Genomic DNA, 15,000 nt, shown 5'->3' on the forward strand with positions numbered 1-15,000 from the left:
TATGCAAAGAAAAATCGCATGACTATAGGAGAGCATGTGCACTTAATAATATTTATTTAATTTGCTGTAATCTTTTCTTTTTACTTTGATACCCCGACTATTTATTTCTACAGCAAGTAACATTTTAAGCACTAACCTTTTTAAGCGTTCATTTGGGGGGTAATTGCATCCTATTTAAAACGTCTTGTGTTTGTTAAGGTGTTTTGTTAAAGTCCTCTTATTAAGAAGTCAAGAACATCGTGCTCCGCAGCGCCGCCTGCAGCTGATGAGAGGAACTGAGGGCAGAGCAGGACAGCGTCAGTTAATATCGACCAAATCCCTCACCCCTGCTGAGAAAGCTGGGAAGCATCGATTCATGGCAGGTGACTGCTGAGCTTTAATGCTTAGTGCGTGGAACAGAGAGATGTTATGGTCATGGGATTGAATTTAAAGGAACAGAGTAGTTCGAGTAGTTCCAAAACTGTCCTTGCTCTGCCGAACACGAAGGATGATGTTAGTAAGCAGGCTGTTTTGGGTCACCGATGTATTTTCTTTCCTGCTATGGAAGCCAGTGGTGAACAGAAGAGCCTGATTAAGGTGCCGAACAAATAACATCGCTTCTGCTATGGGAAAAACCCATCTGATTTAGAAATATGCACAAATAATGCACCGTGTGTGGGCCAAAGCGGCGTTAAAAATAACATGGGTGGATTTTTATGTGAGAGGAAACATGAGATGGACTCTTCAGCGGAGGAAGCCCTGAAATGTTGGCTAGAAATGAAGGCTTTGGCTGCACAAGATAATAACCGATGGAGCTTTGTGGACTCATTCCGACGGCACCCATTCACTGCAGAGCACCCGTTGCCGATCAGGTGATGCCATGCTAGATTTCTCCAAACCTGATGAAGAAACAAACTCATCTACATCTCGGAGCGCATTCGAGCAGATGTTCCTCTTTTTTTCTATTTGGTGAACTATTTCTTTAATGCACGTCAACAAACACTGATGTGTGTCAGTTAATCAGACGCTTCCAGGTCACTGCAGGAGTATAATCGATCGGACAGAGTCACACAGGGACAGGGTCAGGAACTGAGAGCTACTTTAATACACGGGCGGCCTGGAAACGTCTTATTATTTCATTTTAATAGTGCTAATAGTGATGTTAATCTGAAGTGCACTTCCCAAGCTGTCTGTAAACGGAGGGTCGGAGGTGAATCACGAGCCTCGTTCAGCCTTTAAATAGTGAAGCGGTGAAAAATTAATTTCGCTGGATGTCACGGGTTTCTCTTGAATCTGGAAAAAGCATTTACGCTCATCTATCCAGAGACGCTTCGGGATCAGATGGCTTTATAAAAAAAAACAAAAAGCATAAAATGCAGCCTGTGAGTGATATGGCTATTTAAAGTATTTAAAAAAAAAAAACACTATCATTTTATATATAGATTTATGAATATTTTCAGGGTTTTTTTTCCAATGTATATGAGGTTTTATTGAGTAATATAGTCTATGTATTATATATATATATTATATATATATATATATATATATATATATATATATATATATATTTTATATTATATTTTAATATTATTTGCAACAATGCAAAAACATTTATAGGAAATGAGTAATGGTGCCTATAAGACCACATGATACTTAAGACGCTGAAAAATTCAGCTTTGCATTACAGGAATAAATTACATGAATATCACAATAATATGATGATCAGTAAAATTTCACAATATTATCGTTTTGATCAAATAAATACCTTAAAAGGGCAAAAATAATCCTTTCAAAAAAAACAAAAAAAAAATCGTATAAAATAATAACAGCTATGCTTTTTGCTATTTACCTAAATATTTAAAAGGCAAATAAAGCTTGGCGACGCAGAGTAAAAGTAATGTCACCAAACGGTGTCCTTTATTGTGTCAAGAAAATTACTTTACAAAATCATCGAACAAAATACTTTTTTCCCCTCCCCAAATTACAAGTCAGTCTTTTCCACGTCACCATTACAACATCTGATCTGCATTTACAAAACATTCACACCTCCTGCGCGCTGCTGATGTCATCACACACACACACACACACACACACACACACACACACACACACACACACTCATCTACGTGTCATAATATGTCCTACATGTCTACAGCAGGCAATAAATAACAGTGAAGGCTACGCTACATACGAAAAGCTCCCAAAAACACCTGAAGCAAGGTACCATGGGAAAAAGATTTGGGTTCAAAATGAACTCAGAACAGTGTCTACAGACGATACTCAAAGCATAACACAGAATAAATCAGCCGTAAACGACTCTCTTTTGTGTAAAAACACCACCGAATGTGTGCAGAGGCATGTCAGCGTGTCTTACATTAAACTCACAATATTAAGACTCTTTTCTACATTTTTGCTCACAGAAAACTAATCGTTTGGTAAAAAAGGACCATATAAAATCTAATTAATACTGAAACTGTAATTAAAAACAACGAACGGCGACAACAATTTCTGGCAGCGTCATATTTTTCAGAATTATTTTCAGAACGGCTGACGGTCGAAATAAAAATACAATACAGTATAAATTAAAAAAAGAGAAAATCTTATATCTGTAGTCCAAAACGGCATATAAATAAATACAAAAATGAATAAAAAGGATCTTAGCATACAAAAAAAATTAATCGTAAAAAGAGTTTTTATCGTGAATATAAAATTGTCTATTCGGTTTAGCTTCTCAGTTCCCGCCTACTTGAAGGCCTCTGGGATATGGTTCATCTGCATACTCGTGGGCGGGCTCGAGATGCCCTCTGACCAATCAGACAAGTTGGAATGTGGAGACGAGCTTGACCATTGGTCGGGAGATCCGGGGGAGGGCGTGAGGAACGGGTGATCGGGAACCTGCTGCTGGTGGCTGGGAGTGTTGTCCATAGGGTTAGAATAGCTATGTTGAGAAGGCGGAGTCAGAAACTGCGTGCTAGAAATGGGCGGGGCCATGCGCTGGCTCTCCTGCGGTAGGAGGGTCTGGATGGGGGCGTGTCCTGATGCGGATTGAAGATCCAGTCCGGTTAGGTCGCCTAGAAAGTGGTGAGAGAGGGCGCTGTTCTGGTGCTGCATGGGCGCCATGCTCTGATGGGCGTGGCTGGGAATCATGTGCGATGGCACGCCGAGGTGGCTGCTTTGCATTGTGGGATAGCCCATGACCTGTGGCATACTGGCGGCAGAGAGCATTGTGGGGATCAGGGTTGTGAAGCCCGCCTGCTGTTGCTGCACCCTTTGCAGCCAATCACACGCCGCCGTTTGAGCTCCGCCTCCGTTGTTAGCCACTGGCAGATGGGACAGGCGAGGAGGAGGGGCGGAGTCAAACGGCTTCCCCAAGCTCTGCAGAGCCCCGCCCATGTGGGTGTCAGCCAACCCTTGGAGCTGATTTAAAGTAATGGCCGGGGACTGCTGGAACGGTGACGTCATGGTGGGCGGGGACGAGACGTCCGATAGGTAACCGTGGGGCGACTCCAGCGAATCGACGGGCGAGAGGACGCCCACTTCCATGATGCCTCCGTTTTTGCCCTCTCCGCCCTTTTTCTTTTTCATTCTCATGTCTTTCCCGCCGTCCTTTCCTCCCACGCCTTTGCCGGCCGTTTTCCGTGCTTTCTTGGCCGTGTTGTTGCTGGCCCCGCCGGGGCTGGGTTTGATGCCCAGGTAGGTGTTGGGCGAGCAGAGAGGGGGCGATAAGGGCAGCGAGGGGCTCTGGACCAGGTTGTATTCCTCTAACAGACGGACGATGTCGTGGTGCATGCGTTCCTGAGCGATGTCGCGTGGAAGCTGGTCCAGGTGATCCGCGATCTCCCGGTTGGCCAGGTGATCGAGCAGGACTTTAGCGGTTTCGTAACTTCCCTCACGAGCGGCCAGGAAAAGTGGGGTCTCCTCCTGCAAACCAAGGGTGTTCTCGTTAAGATTTTTGTTACACGCAAGCCGAAATAAGATTATTAGTAGACGATATTATTAATATTTTAATCATTTAATTTAAATTATTACTATTACTACAACTACTACAGAGATAAAAAATTTTATTAACTAAATGAAACCAAAGTAAAAAATAAGCTAAATACAATTTTAAGCATTAATAAAACCTATCAGAAATAGTGTTAAAATAACATTGCTACAAAAACACACAAGTCAAACATTTTTAAAGTTTTAGAGTTTTAAAACTTTAATACTTAATGTAATATATTAGATAAAAAACAAAAAAAAACCAAAACGGAAATAATTTTTTCCTTTGGCAACTAAACAAAATAAGTATAAAAATAAAAAAAAATAAAAAAAAATTAAAAAAAAAAAAAAACTATTTACAATAAATAAATAAATGACAAAAATAACTTCGGTTAAACTGAAATCTTACAAGTGTAAGATAAAGCACTAAAATGAATAACTAAATAAATAAATCAAATAATACTTAAAAAAAAAATAAAGACTAATAAAGAAGCACAAAAAAAGTTCAAATGACAACGTAAAATGTAAAAACAAAAGCAAATATAAATATTAATAACAACAATAATGATTGAAAAAATAATACTAAAATAACACCTTTATAACATTCATTCGGAAGGATCAAAAATAGCAGTTATCATTTTCAATAACAAATGCACAAACCCACCTTGTTATTCTGCAGGTCTTTATTGGCTCCGTTCTTCAGAAGAACGACAGCAGCGTCCACGTTATTCACAGCAGCCGCCCAGTGAAGAGCAGACTTACCTGAAGACACGAGAGAAGAGAGCAAGTTAACAGAGACGGCCACGAAGCTTTGAAAGAACACCTGAGAAACACAGAGATCTGTTCGAGCAGATAACGTGTGTTTGTGTTCATTGTGTTCATACCGGAGTCATCCACAGCATTGGGATCTGCGTGGCAGTTAATGAGCTCTTCCACCATGCCCTCGACAGCCAATCGGGTGGCCAGGATCAGCGGCGTCGTCCCATCATGCATCCGGGCGTCCAGATCCGTCGCTCGGTTCCGGATGAGAATCTGTGGACGAACACAAGACGATGCTTTAACAAACATATAGATCAAAACATCACGCCACATACACTAAACAACATGAAATAATAATTATACACCAAATACTATGCATCGTTTTATTGTATAAGAAATACATTATAACATGATTGTTTGAATTAATTGTTATTTTAGTGTTATTTATAGAAGTTATATTATTCACACGTTTTTAGTTTTAATTTTAATTAATTTTAGTACAGATACACGTCGGAATAAGTAAATAAGTATAAAAAAATGAAAACAAACACAAGTAATATTACATATTTTTACATTAACTTTTTCTGGCAAAATTAAATCTCTTAAATCATTATGCGAGTTCACAAATGTCTATTTTACATATATACATACATATATAACCTTATATATATACATATATATACATATATATATATATATATATATATATATATATATATATATATATTTATATTTTTGTGTATATTTTAAATATTTAATATTATTTAATAAATATTTCTATTTAGTACTATATTCATTTTTTACATTTTAATTCTGGTAATTTTATTACATACACATATTTCAGTTATTTGTCACACCACATTTAAGTTACAATTTTCAAATATGTAATATTTAGATTTTATTTTAAACTATTTCAATTACTAAAAATATTTTAATGTACTTACCATTAATGTAATTTTATATATATATATATATATATATATATATATATATATATATATATATATATATAAATAATTGTCAATATAAATTTTTATCATTTTAATATTGTCAAATAATATATATATATTATATATGTCAAATATTATTTGACCTTAAAATGATAAAAAATGATTACCTACCACCACCACCTGTGCTTTCACACAAATGAATGTGGCCGCTCTAATTAATCTCTATAAGAAGGTATATTATATTTTAGTCGTGTACCTGGAAGACTCCCTGAGCGTCAGCAGCGACGGCGGCGTGGAGAGAAGTGCGGCCCATGTTGTCCTGGACGTTAGCGTCGGCGCAGGACTCCAGCAGGCGTTTAGCCGCGTCAGAGCGGGCGTAGCGGGCGGCCAGGTGCAGAGCGGTCTCGCCCGTCCGGTCCGTCTGATTGTGCAGGTTGGCTCCGTGGTAGATGAAGTCGGTGATGACGTCGGCGGACGGGTCGTCTTCTGCTTCGCCGTTCTCGTTCTCCAGACCTCCGCCGCTACACGACGCGATCATCAGCGGAGTGAAGCCGTCTGCGAGACAAACCGAGGACGGTTTTAAAACGGGAAACATTCACATACTGCTTTTCACCTCGGTCTGAATAAAAATGCAATTTTCTTTATCCATATCCATTGTGCATCCTCTTGTAAATCTGTCTATGCATATCCTGTTTCTACATAACCATCTATAAATAGTTTATACATGCCTCACTGTAAATCTCTCTTTCATAGACAATAGCAACCTGTATATTATGCTCTTAACACATTCACCCGTGATTTAATTTACACACATTTATCTCCTGTTCATGCACTTGTAATTTATATTCATACCTATATCCTGCACTTGCTGCTTATTGCACTCCAACTGCACTTGCACTTGTACATGTGTAACGACAACTAAGTTGAATCTACTCTTTATCAGGCGTTACAGGCATGTGAGAATCAGACCAATCACCACAGATCAGCCTCGTGCAAAGACGCTAAAATAAATGCAGTGTTTTTCTGACCTCGCACGCACGTCAACCGGCTATAGAGGACTCCCAAAACAACACTTTAAGGGACACTTTAAGTGACGGTGCGAGCGCTCACCGGGCCCGCGGACGTTGACGTCCATGCAGTCGTTCTCGATCTCGCCCTGCGGGGGGGTCGGAGCCATAGAGTTGAGCCGCAGGTCGGCGGCGTCCAGGTGCTGCTGCGTCCACTGCCGGTGATCCAGCTGGCCGCTCATGTCCAGAATGGACTGCGTCCACTGCCGGTGATCCAGCTGGCCGCTCATGTCCAGAATGGACTGCTCCTCGAACTGCACACACCGACACACACACCGTCACACACGCTCCGTCACACGCACACCCGTCACACGCACACCCGTCACACGCACACCCGTCACACGCACACCCGTCACACACACCCGTCCACACGCCCACCGTCACACACACCGTCACACACACACGTCACACACCGTCACACACCCGCCCACCGTCACACCCGCCCGTCACACGCACCCGTCGCCACACACGCCACCCGCCACACGCACCGTCCACGCACACCCGTCCACACCACACCGTCCACACACCCGTCCACACACACATCACACACACACACCCCACGCACACACGCCCACCGCACACCGCGCACACACGTCCACGCCACGCACACGTCGCCGCACACGCCACACACGTCGTCGCACACCCGTCGTCACACGCACACCCGTCGCGCACACCCGTCCACCACCACACCACCGTCACACACCCGCACCCCACACCCGCTCACGCACACCGCGCACACACTGCGCCACACGCACACCCCACACACACCACACCCCGTCACCCGCACACGCACACCCGTCACACGCACACCGTCACACCACCCTCGTCCACCCACCACATCACACACACACACACACCACCACCACACACACCGTCACACACACGCATCCCGTCACACACACATCCACACGCACCTCCGTCACACACACGCACCTCCGTCACACACACGCACCTCCGTCACACACACGCATCCCCGTCACACACACGCATCCCCGTCACACACACGCATCCCCGTCACACACACGCATCCCCGTCACACCACACACCGTCACACACACACCGTCACACACACACACTCACACACACACACCGTCACACACACACACCGTCCACACACACCGTCCAGAGTCACGGAGCAACACACAGCGCTTCGTCACTCACCCGGAAGCGTTTGGCCGTGTCGTCTTCTGCCCATTCGCTCAGTTGTTCATCCATTAGAGAGCTGTCCGAGTTTTTCAGAGGCCTGATGGGAAGGGAAGGGGAAGGTCATCGGCGTGAGCGACAAAAGTGGATTATAAGTTGCACGTAACATACTAAATTGCATTACTCACTTGAGTCCGACAGAATCCTCTCCGACAGGTTCCCTTCGTTTCTTTTTGGGTTCTGTGACTTTAAATCCCTCGGGGAACCAAAGCTGGCCGTGTTCCCTCTTCCTCTTCCTGGAGACCACGACGCCCACGGCCGCCAGCGCCAGGACCGCCAGCGCCAGCAGCACCAGGAACATGGGGTACATCTCGCCGGTCTTTGAGGGAGGGTCCTCACCTGCACGGGGACGGGGATCAATGCAGCGTTATAGCTCACTACATCTAGTCAGAAATGCATTTTCATTCATTCAAACGAAGCGGAAATACAACACAATTTAAATGTTAGACTAACTAAAATACTAACTGAAATAAAATGAGTCTGAGTGCTCAACTGACCTAAACTAAAACATGTAAAGCTATGAATAATATCAAGTAGGAAACAGTTGCAAAGACCAAAAATTTAAGCTAAAACATGAATACTAGATGCAATTTAAACAGAAATAAAATGAGTTTAAAATTATTTAATATATAGAAAAATAAACAAAAGCACAAATGACAAACATAAATTGTAAACGTTGAAACAAAAATACTAAAACTAGATAAAAAGCAACAAAAATACTAAATATATTAGAATTGTACTTCACAGATCTACAATTCTAATAGAAATTCCAATATAAATATACTGGGTAGCTATTATGTATATATAAATACGCATGTATATGTTCAAAAAATATTTATATAATTACATGATATGTAAATGTATTTAACAAACATTTATGTAAAATATATACGTGCATGTGTTTATTTGTACATGCATAATATTACGGAAATAATGAAAACTAAAACGATGAGCTAATTCGAAACAATAATAAGCACGAAGACTCACTTGTGACGGCCTCGATGATGTAAGGAACGTTGAGGTTCCCGCTGGAGGCCAGCGCTCCGAGGAACGCCGCCACATCCGTGGCGCTCTGGAAACACTCGTCAGACTGCTGGTAACACTGACGGTTATCGATCTCCAGATAGACGATAGACCTGCAACACGCACACGTGTGAGCATCGCTGGTATAAATGCACAGGAACTGTGGTGGTCCTTCGCTCACCCTTTGATCTCCATCTGGTCGAGTTCTCGTCGCCGGCGGGGCGTGATGAAGGCCGTCAGGCTCCGTCTGGCCCGCTGCAGCAGCTGGGCCGGGTCCGTCCAATCGGAGCGCTTGTGCTTGCTCAGCTCGTGCTCGTTGCCGTAGTACGGGAAGACGAGCGGCTCGCCGTCAGCGCCGCGCCGGAACACCACGTTGGTGTGCAGCAGTCCGCTCAGCTCGCGGAGGAACGACGAGGAACGGTTCCGGAGCTCGTCCGGTGGGATGTGGACCACCAGAACCAGACTCCCCACGGCCAGTTTCTGAGGAACGTCATCGGCGCAGTCCAGCCCGTCCCATTCACATTCAGCGTTATTACAGCCCTGATCGCAGTGACCGTCTGCATAGTGATCCCTACAGTACTGATCGTACAGGGGACTGAGGAGAGAGACGCGAGGAGCGCTTAAAACACGTGCTGTTCCGTTTGTAATTAATAACAGTTTTTGCATGTGTAATTATTAACATAAAAATTGCATTTTTCCATAAGGATGCACTTTCTCAAGTTAATAAGAGGCAGCTAAATGTAATTAAAATGACTTAATTAAATAACTTAATTATAAAGTCATTTAAGAACAATTCAAACTAAAAAGCATAAAATTACCAAAAATTACCATTTTTTTTAAATGACCAAAATCAAAAACATAGAAATTAAATTAAATTGTGCATAACAAGATGATTAAAACTTATATAGTGAAAATTTAAAATCTTTTATAAAGAAATAAGAAAATATGCATATATATATATATATATATATATATATATATATATATATATATATATATATATATATATATATATATATATATACACACACACTACAACTTTTTACTACCATTTAAAAAAAAAAAATTTATATGTATATATTTTTAATTATATTATATAATTATATATTTTTAAATTATATATACATATATATACATATATATATATATATAATTATAAAAATAATAATAAAAATAAAAATTATTTATTAGCAAAATTATTATTAAAATTATTTTTAGCAAAAATAATTTTTAATAATAATGAAGATAACATTAAATATTCTAACGATTTTATATTTGTATAAAATATAAATAAATATAATAAAATAAAATGAATATGAAAATCATAAAATAAGAAAAATCGTAATAAATAAAATAAATAAGCCCCTAATGCTGAAGTAAAAAAAGACTTTAAAATAACGCTCAAAGTAAAAATAGAACACACTAAAAAAAGAACTGAAAAAAAATGTAATAATTCAATGAAAAAGTAATGGACGTCACTCACTTGCACTGCCCCTCCAGTCTCTGGCAGTCGAAGCCGTCATACAGACAGCCAGCGTTGGCGCACTGCTCGTCACACTTCCCGTCGTTGAAGTACCTCCAGCACTGCAGGGCCGTGCTACAGTTCTGCCACGGGTCGTCGAAGTTCAGAGAGCAGTCTCCGCCGTCCCAGCCGCACTCGTGATTGTTACACTGGGTGTCGCAGATAGCGTTCCCGCCCCGGCCCTCGCACTGACCGATCTCACAGCGGATCTCCACCTCCGGCGGCGGGGCGATGTCTCGGCCCTGCCCTCCTTTGAAGGAGTAGTCCAGGATGTGGCAGAGCAGCCCGTTGAAGTTGGCCGGACAGGAGCAGCGGAAGAAGGGCGCGTCGCCGATGGGCTGGCAGGTGCCCCCGTTGTAGCAGGGGTTGTTGAGGCAGGGCGAGTCCATGCGCGTTTGGCACTCGTGTCCGCTGAAGCCCGGCGGGCAGAGACAGCGGGGACTCAGGTGTCCCGAGACGCAGGTAGCGCCGTTACGACAGCGCAGGGAGCCGCAGGACTGGGCGTCGTATTCACAGGACGAGCCGGAGAAGCCCTGAGAGACGGACGGAGGTTAGAGAGCTCGTGCGATGTTCAGATGGTGAAGATGCACGCTTTCGTTCACTCACCGGCTGGCACTTGCAGATGAACCCGTGTTTGGTGTTGCTCGCTACAGCGCACGTTCCTCCATTTCTGCACGGTGTGTCCTTGCATCCGTTGAACACCGTTTCACAGCGCTTGCCTATAAATATATTAAAAAAATATTAATTACTAGCGCTGTCAAATGATTTAATAACGATTAAGTGCATCTAAAATAAAAGTTTTTATTTCTGTAATATATGTGTAAATATTATGCATGTATATATTTAAGATAAATGTTTATATTAAATACATTTACATATAATGCATTTAATTTATAATATTTGTATAAAATATAAATAAATATAATTAAGAAAATAAAATGAATTTATTTTATTTATAAAATTTAATTTCACGCTACAATATCTGAAGTATAATTAAATATAATTTATCAGTTTTTGTCACACTGACTTTTGGCTAATAAAATTAATAACATTTATTTCTGCACTGAATTTAAGTCTGTAAATAAGTGAAATGTTAAAAGTCCAGTTCTAAGCATGCTTCATAAGCTTTGCACTAAACTTAGAAATCAAGAGGTTAAGGAAACGTTTAAATTGTAAATCATATTTAAAGCAAAAAACGTAACATTAGATCAAATCAAATATTTTTTTTACATTTTAATTGATACCTTTGAGGTATAATTCTTCAATTTTTTTATTATTTTAAATTATACACCTAATGTATTGTTATATAGTGAAATATGTATAATTATATAGCAAGCATACTTCAGACTAAATCGGTCAATAATTCAATAAATACTGTTTTGGAGTTTGGAGAAAAACGTGCATTATCTCTAAAAAGGTTCATTTTATCATTTAATCATATTGCAGGGTTATATTCACTTATTAATATTAATGCACTGTGTTAGTACCGGTGTATCCTGTGCGGCATTCGCAGCGGAAGTCGTTGATGAGCTGCACGCAGTTGTAGGATCCGCCGGGGTCACAGGGGTCAGACAGGCACTCGTTGACGTCGCCCTCGCAGCGCTCGCCCACGAACCCGGCGGGACACACGCAGCCGTAGCCCCCCACCCGGTCGACGCAGCGGCCGCCGTTAAAGCAGCGCGGCTCTCCGGTCGCCGGGTCCACGGCCGGGGAACAGTCGTCCACGTCGATCTCGCAGTGAACGCCTGCAAACGCAGCCAGAGGAAAGAGGTCAGCCTCTGCGGCGTCACGCCCCGAGTCCAGCGGGGGAACGGGCTCTTACCCTGCGTTCCTCGAGGACACGAGCATTTGTACGTGTTGATGAGGTCGATGCAGGTCCCTCCGTTCTGACAGGGTTGAGACAGACACTCGTTTATCTCCTTACTGCAGTTGACTCCGTGATATCCAGGAACACACTGCAGGAAAGGAGCAGGCGTTAGACTCGTGATCAGATAGCAGACATTTAGTCAATTTCCTACTGTAAGAGATCTCAAAACTATGCATTGTTCATTTATATTATATATAAATGTATGTATAAATGTAACATTTTTCTTAAATGTATACATGCATGTGTGTGCAGAAATATATACATGATACATATACACAGTAAACACAGGTGGCTGAGTTTTGATGTATACACACATACTGGCATTTTATTTACTTTATTTACTTTTCCTGTCTTCTCTGATTTCTCTTGCTTTTTAATTTAACCTTTCATCGCAAAGCACTTTGGATCAGAACGGTTGAGTTAAACTATAAATAAAGATCGACTGGACCAGGCTTGACTTACCTGCTCAGCACTGATGATGAACGTGTGTGTGCGCGTGTGTGTGTGTGTGCGCGTATGTGTGTGTGCGTGTGTGTGTGCGCGTATGTGTGTGTGCACGTATGTGTGTGTGTGTGCGCGAGCGTGTGTGTGTGTGTATATGTGTGTGTGTGTCTGTGTGTGTGCGTATGTGTGTGTGCGTGTGTGTGTGCATATGTGTGTGTGCATGTGCGTGTGTGTGTGTGCGCGAGCGTGTGTGTGTGTGTATATGTGTGTGTGTGTGTCTGTGTGTGTGCGTATGTGTGTGTGTGCGTATGTGTGTGTGTGTGTGTGTGTGTGTGCGCGTGTGTGCATTTGTGCGTGTGTGTGTGTGTGTGTGTGCGCATGTGTGTGCGTGCATGTGTGTATTTATGTGCGTGTGCGTATGTATGTGTGCATGTGTGTGTGTGTGTGTGTGTGTGTGTGTATATATGTGTGCATGCATGCATGCGTGTGTGTGTGTATATGTGTGCATGCGTGTGTGTGTGTGTGTGTGTGTGTATATATGTGTGCATGCATGCATGCGTGTGTGTGTGTATATGTGTGCATGCGTGTATGTGTGTGTGTGCGGTCATACCTCACAGCTGTATCCTCCCAAGTAATCTGTGCAGGTGGCTCCGTTCTGGCAGGGGTTTGGCACACACTCATCCACCTGCTCCTGACAGTAGCTGCCCATGTATCCAGCCTGACACCTGCACAGGTGTGTGTTCCCCACATCCACACACTGACCCGCGTTACGGCACAGAACGGCCACAGACACTCCTGAGAGGAAGGGCCAACGAGGAGTAAACTTAGAATAATGGCAAACATTTTTAAAAGACACTTCCACCAGTAATTCACAGCTCCTTTACACACACACACACACACACTTCAAAGAGGGTCAGTGATTATAAATACTTACTCTAATATAAAAGTTTTTATTTACGTAATTTCTTTATACTGTGTAGCTATTATGCATATATAAATACCCTCACATGCACATATAGATTTTACAAATATTTACACGTATATGCATTTATATAATTACATTCTTATATTTGATATAAACATTTATCTTAAATATATACATGCATGTGTTTATTTATACATGCATAATATTTACACATAAAATCTTTTATTTTAGATGCACTTAATCGTTATTAAATCATCTGACAGCGCTAGTAATTTATGAAACTTCATTCATACAGTGATTCCCAAACCTCGATGTCACTGAATTACTTTACTATTTTAATTATCCCTGTACTTAAGTAAAACTATTTAATACAGATGCATGCCCACGGTTTTCTGATGCTGGATTTTATTTTAATTGTTTACAATATTTATTAAAGTTTGTTTACTTTCATTTCCGGAACTGCTTTGATGATAAATCTGCTAAATAAAATGCATTATTTTTTGTATATTTTAAATGGGCATACGGCATGCAGCTAAACAAATAAAATATTTATTTTCATTCCATTATTTACATTTACAAAAAAAAATAAAAAATTTGCACGCACAAACAACTAACAAATTAGACATTTTTTATTATTAAATTCATGATTAGTTTCCCCTCAGACCTCCAGCAGTGTTTGTTACCTTGCTGCTTGGCGGCGACCTCACAGCTGACACTGGGCACGTCGCAGTAGATGCCCGTCCAGCCGCTGGCACACTGACAGGTGAAGGACGCCCCCTGCTGCCAACAAGAGCCCCCGTTCTTACAGGGAGACGAGTCACACCACGGCACCAGGCTCTGAAACACACACACACACACACACACACACAGACAGACACACACAGACACAGACACACACACACACACACACACACACACACACACACACACACACACACACACACACACACACACACACACAGACACACACACACACACACACACACACACACACACACAGACACAGACACAGACACAGACACAGACACAGACACAGACAGACACACACACACACACTTTAATTTTATGCCAAAAATCATTAGGGTACTAAATAAAGATCATATTCAGTTAAGTCATTTAGTAAACTCCCTAACATTAATATACCCCAAATCCAGTTTTTATTAGTAATATGCATCGCTACGGACTTCATTTGAACTGATTTTTTTTGCATCCTCAGATTCCAGATTTTCAAACCGAATATTGTCCCGTCTTAAAGCCAATTTCGAAACAATTACGCT

At 41.7% G+C, this 15,000-nt stretch overlaps 1 protein-coding gene across 1 annotated transcript in view; it reads right to left on the minus strand.

Annotated features, from left to right (window-relative positions):
* Window positions 1-1,868: 1,868 nt before the first annotated feature.
* Window positions 1,869-15,000, minus strand: part of notch1a (notch receptor 1a) — a 33,106-nt gene continuing 19,974 nt past the window's right edge. The window contains exons 19-34 of the mRNA XM_043229880.1: window positions 14,407-14,560; window positions 13,409-13,593; window positions 12,310-12,442; window positions 11,975-12,232; window positions 11,094-11,206; window positions 10,449-11,020; window positions 9,147-9,560; window positions 8,930-9,078; window positions 8,071-8,281; window positions 7,901-7,982; window positions 6,970-6,993; window positions 6,783-6,921; window positions 5,929-6,227; window positions 4,848-4,995; window positions 4,628-4,725; window positions 1,869-3,900 (exon numbers count right to left, since the gene is read on the minus strand). Of these exons, the coding sequence (XP_043085815.1) occupies window positions 2,722-3,900; window positions 4,628-4,725; window positions 4,848-4,995; window positions 5,929-6,227; window positions 6,783-6,921; window positions 6,970-6,993; window positions 7,901-7,982; window positions 8,071-8,281; window positions 8,930-9,078; window positions 9,147-9,560; window positions 10,449-11,020; window positions 11,094-11,206; window positions 11,975-12,232; window positions 12,310-12,442; window positions 13,409-13,593; window positions 14,407-14,560 (4,158 nt within the window). The 3' untranslated portion in view covers window positions 1,869-2,721. The remainder of the gene's footprint in view (window positions 3,901-4,627; window positions 4,726-4,847; window positions 4,996-5,928; window positions 6,228-6,782; window positions 6,922-6,969; window positions 6,994-7,900; window positions 7,983-8,070; window positions 8,282-8,929; window positions 9,079-9,146; window positions 9,561-10,448; window positions 11,021-11,093; window positions 11,207-11,974; window positions 12,233-12,309; window positions 12,443-13,408; window positions 13,594-14,406; window positions 14,561-15,000) is intronic.

This window comes from Puntigrus tetrazona, unplaced genomic scaffold (genome assembly GCF_018831695.1).
Source record: "Puntigrus tetrazona isolate hp1 unplaced genomic scaffold, ASM1883169v1 S000000116, whole genome shotgun sequence".
Taxonomy (NCBI): Eukaryota; Metazoa; Chordata; class Actinopteri; order Cypriniformes; family Cyprinidae; genus Puntigrus; species Puntigrus tetrazona.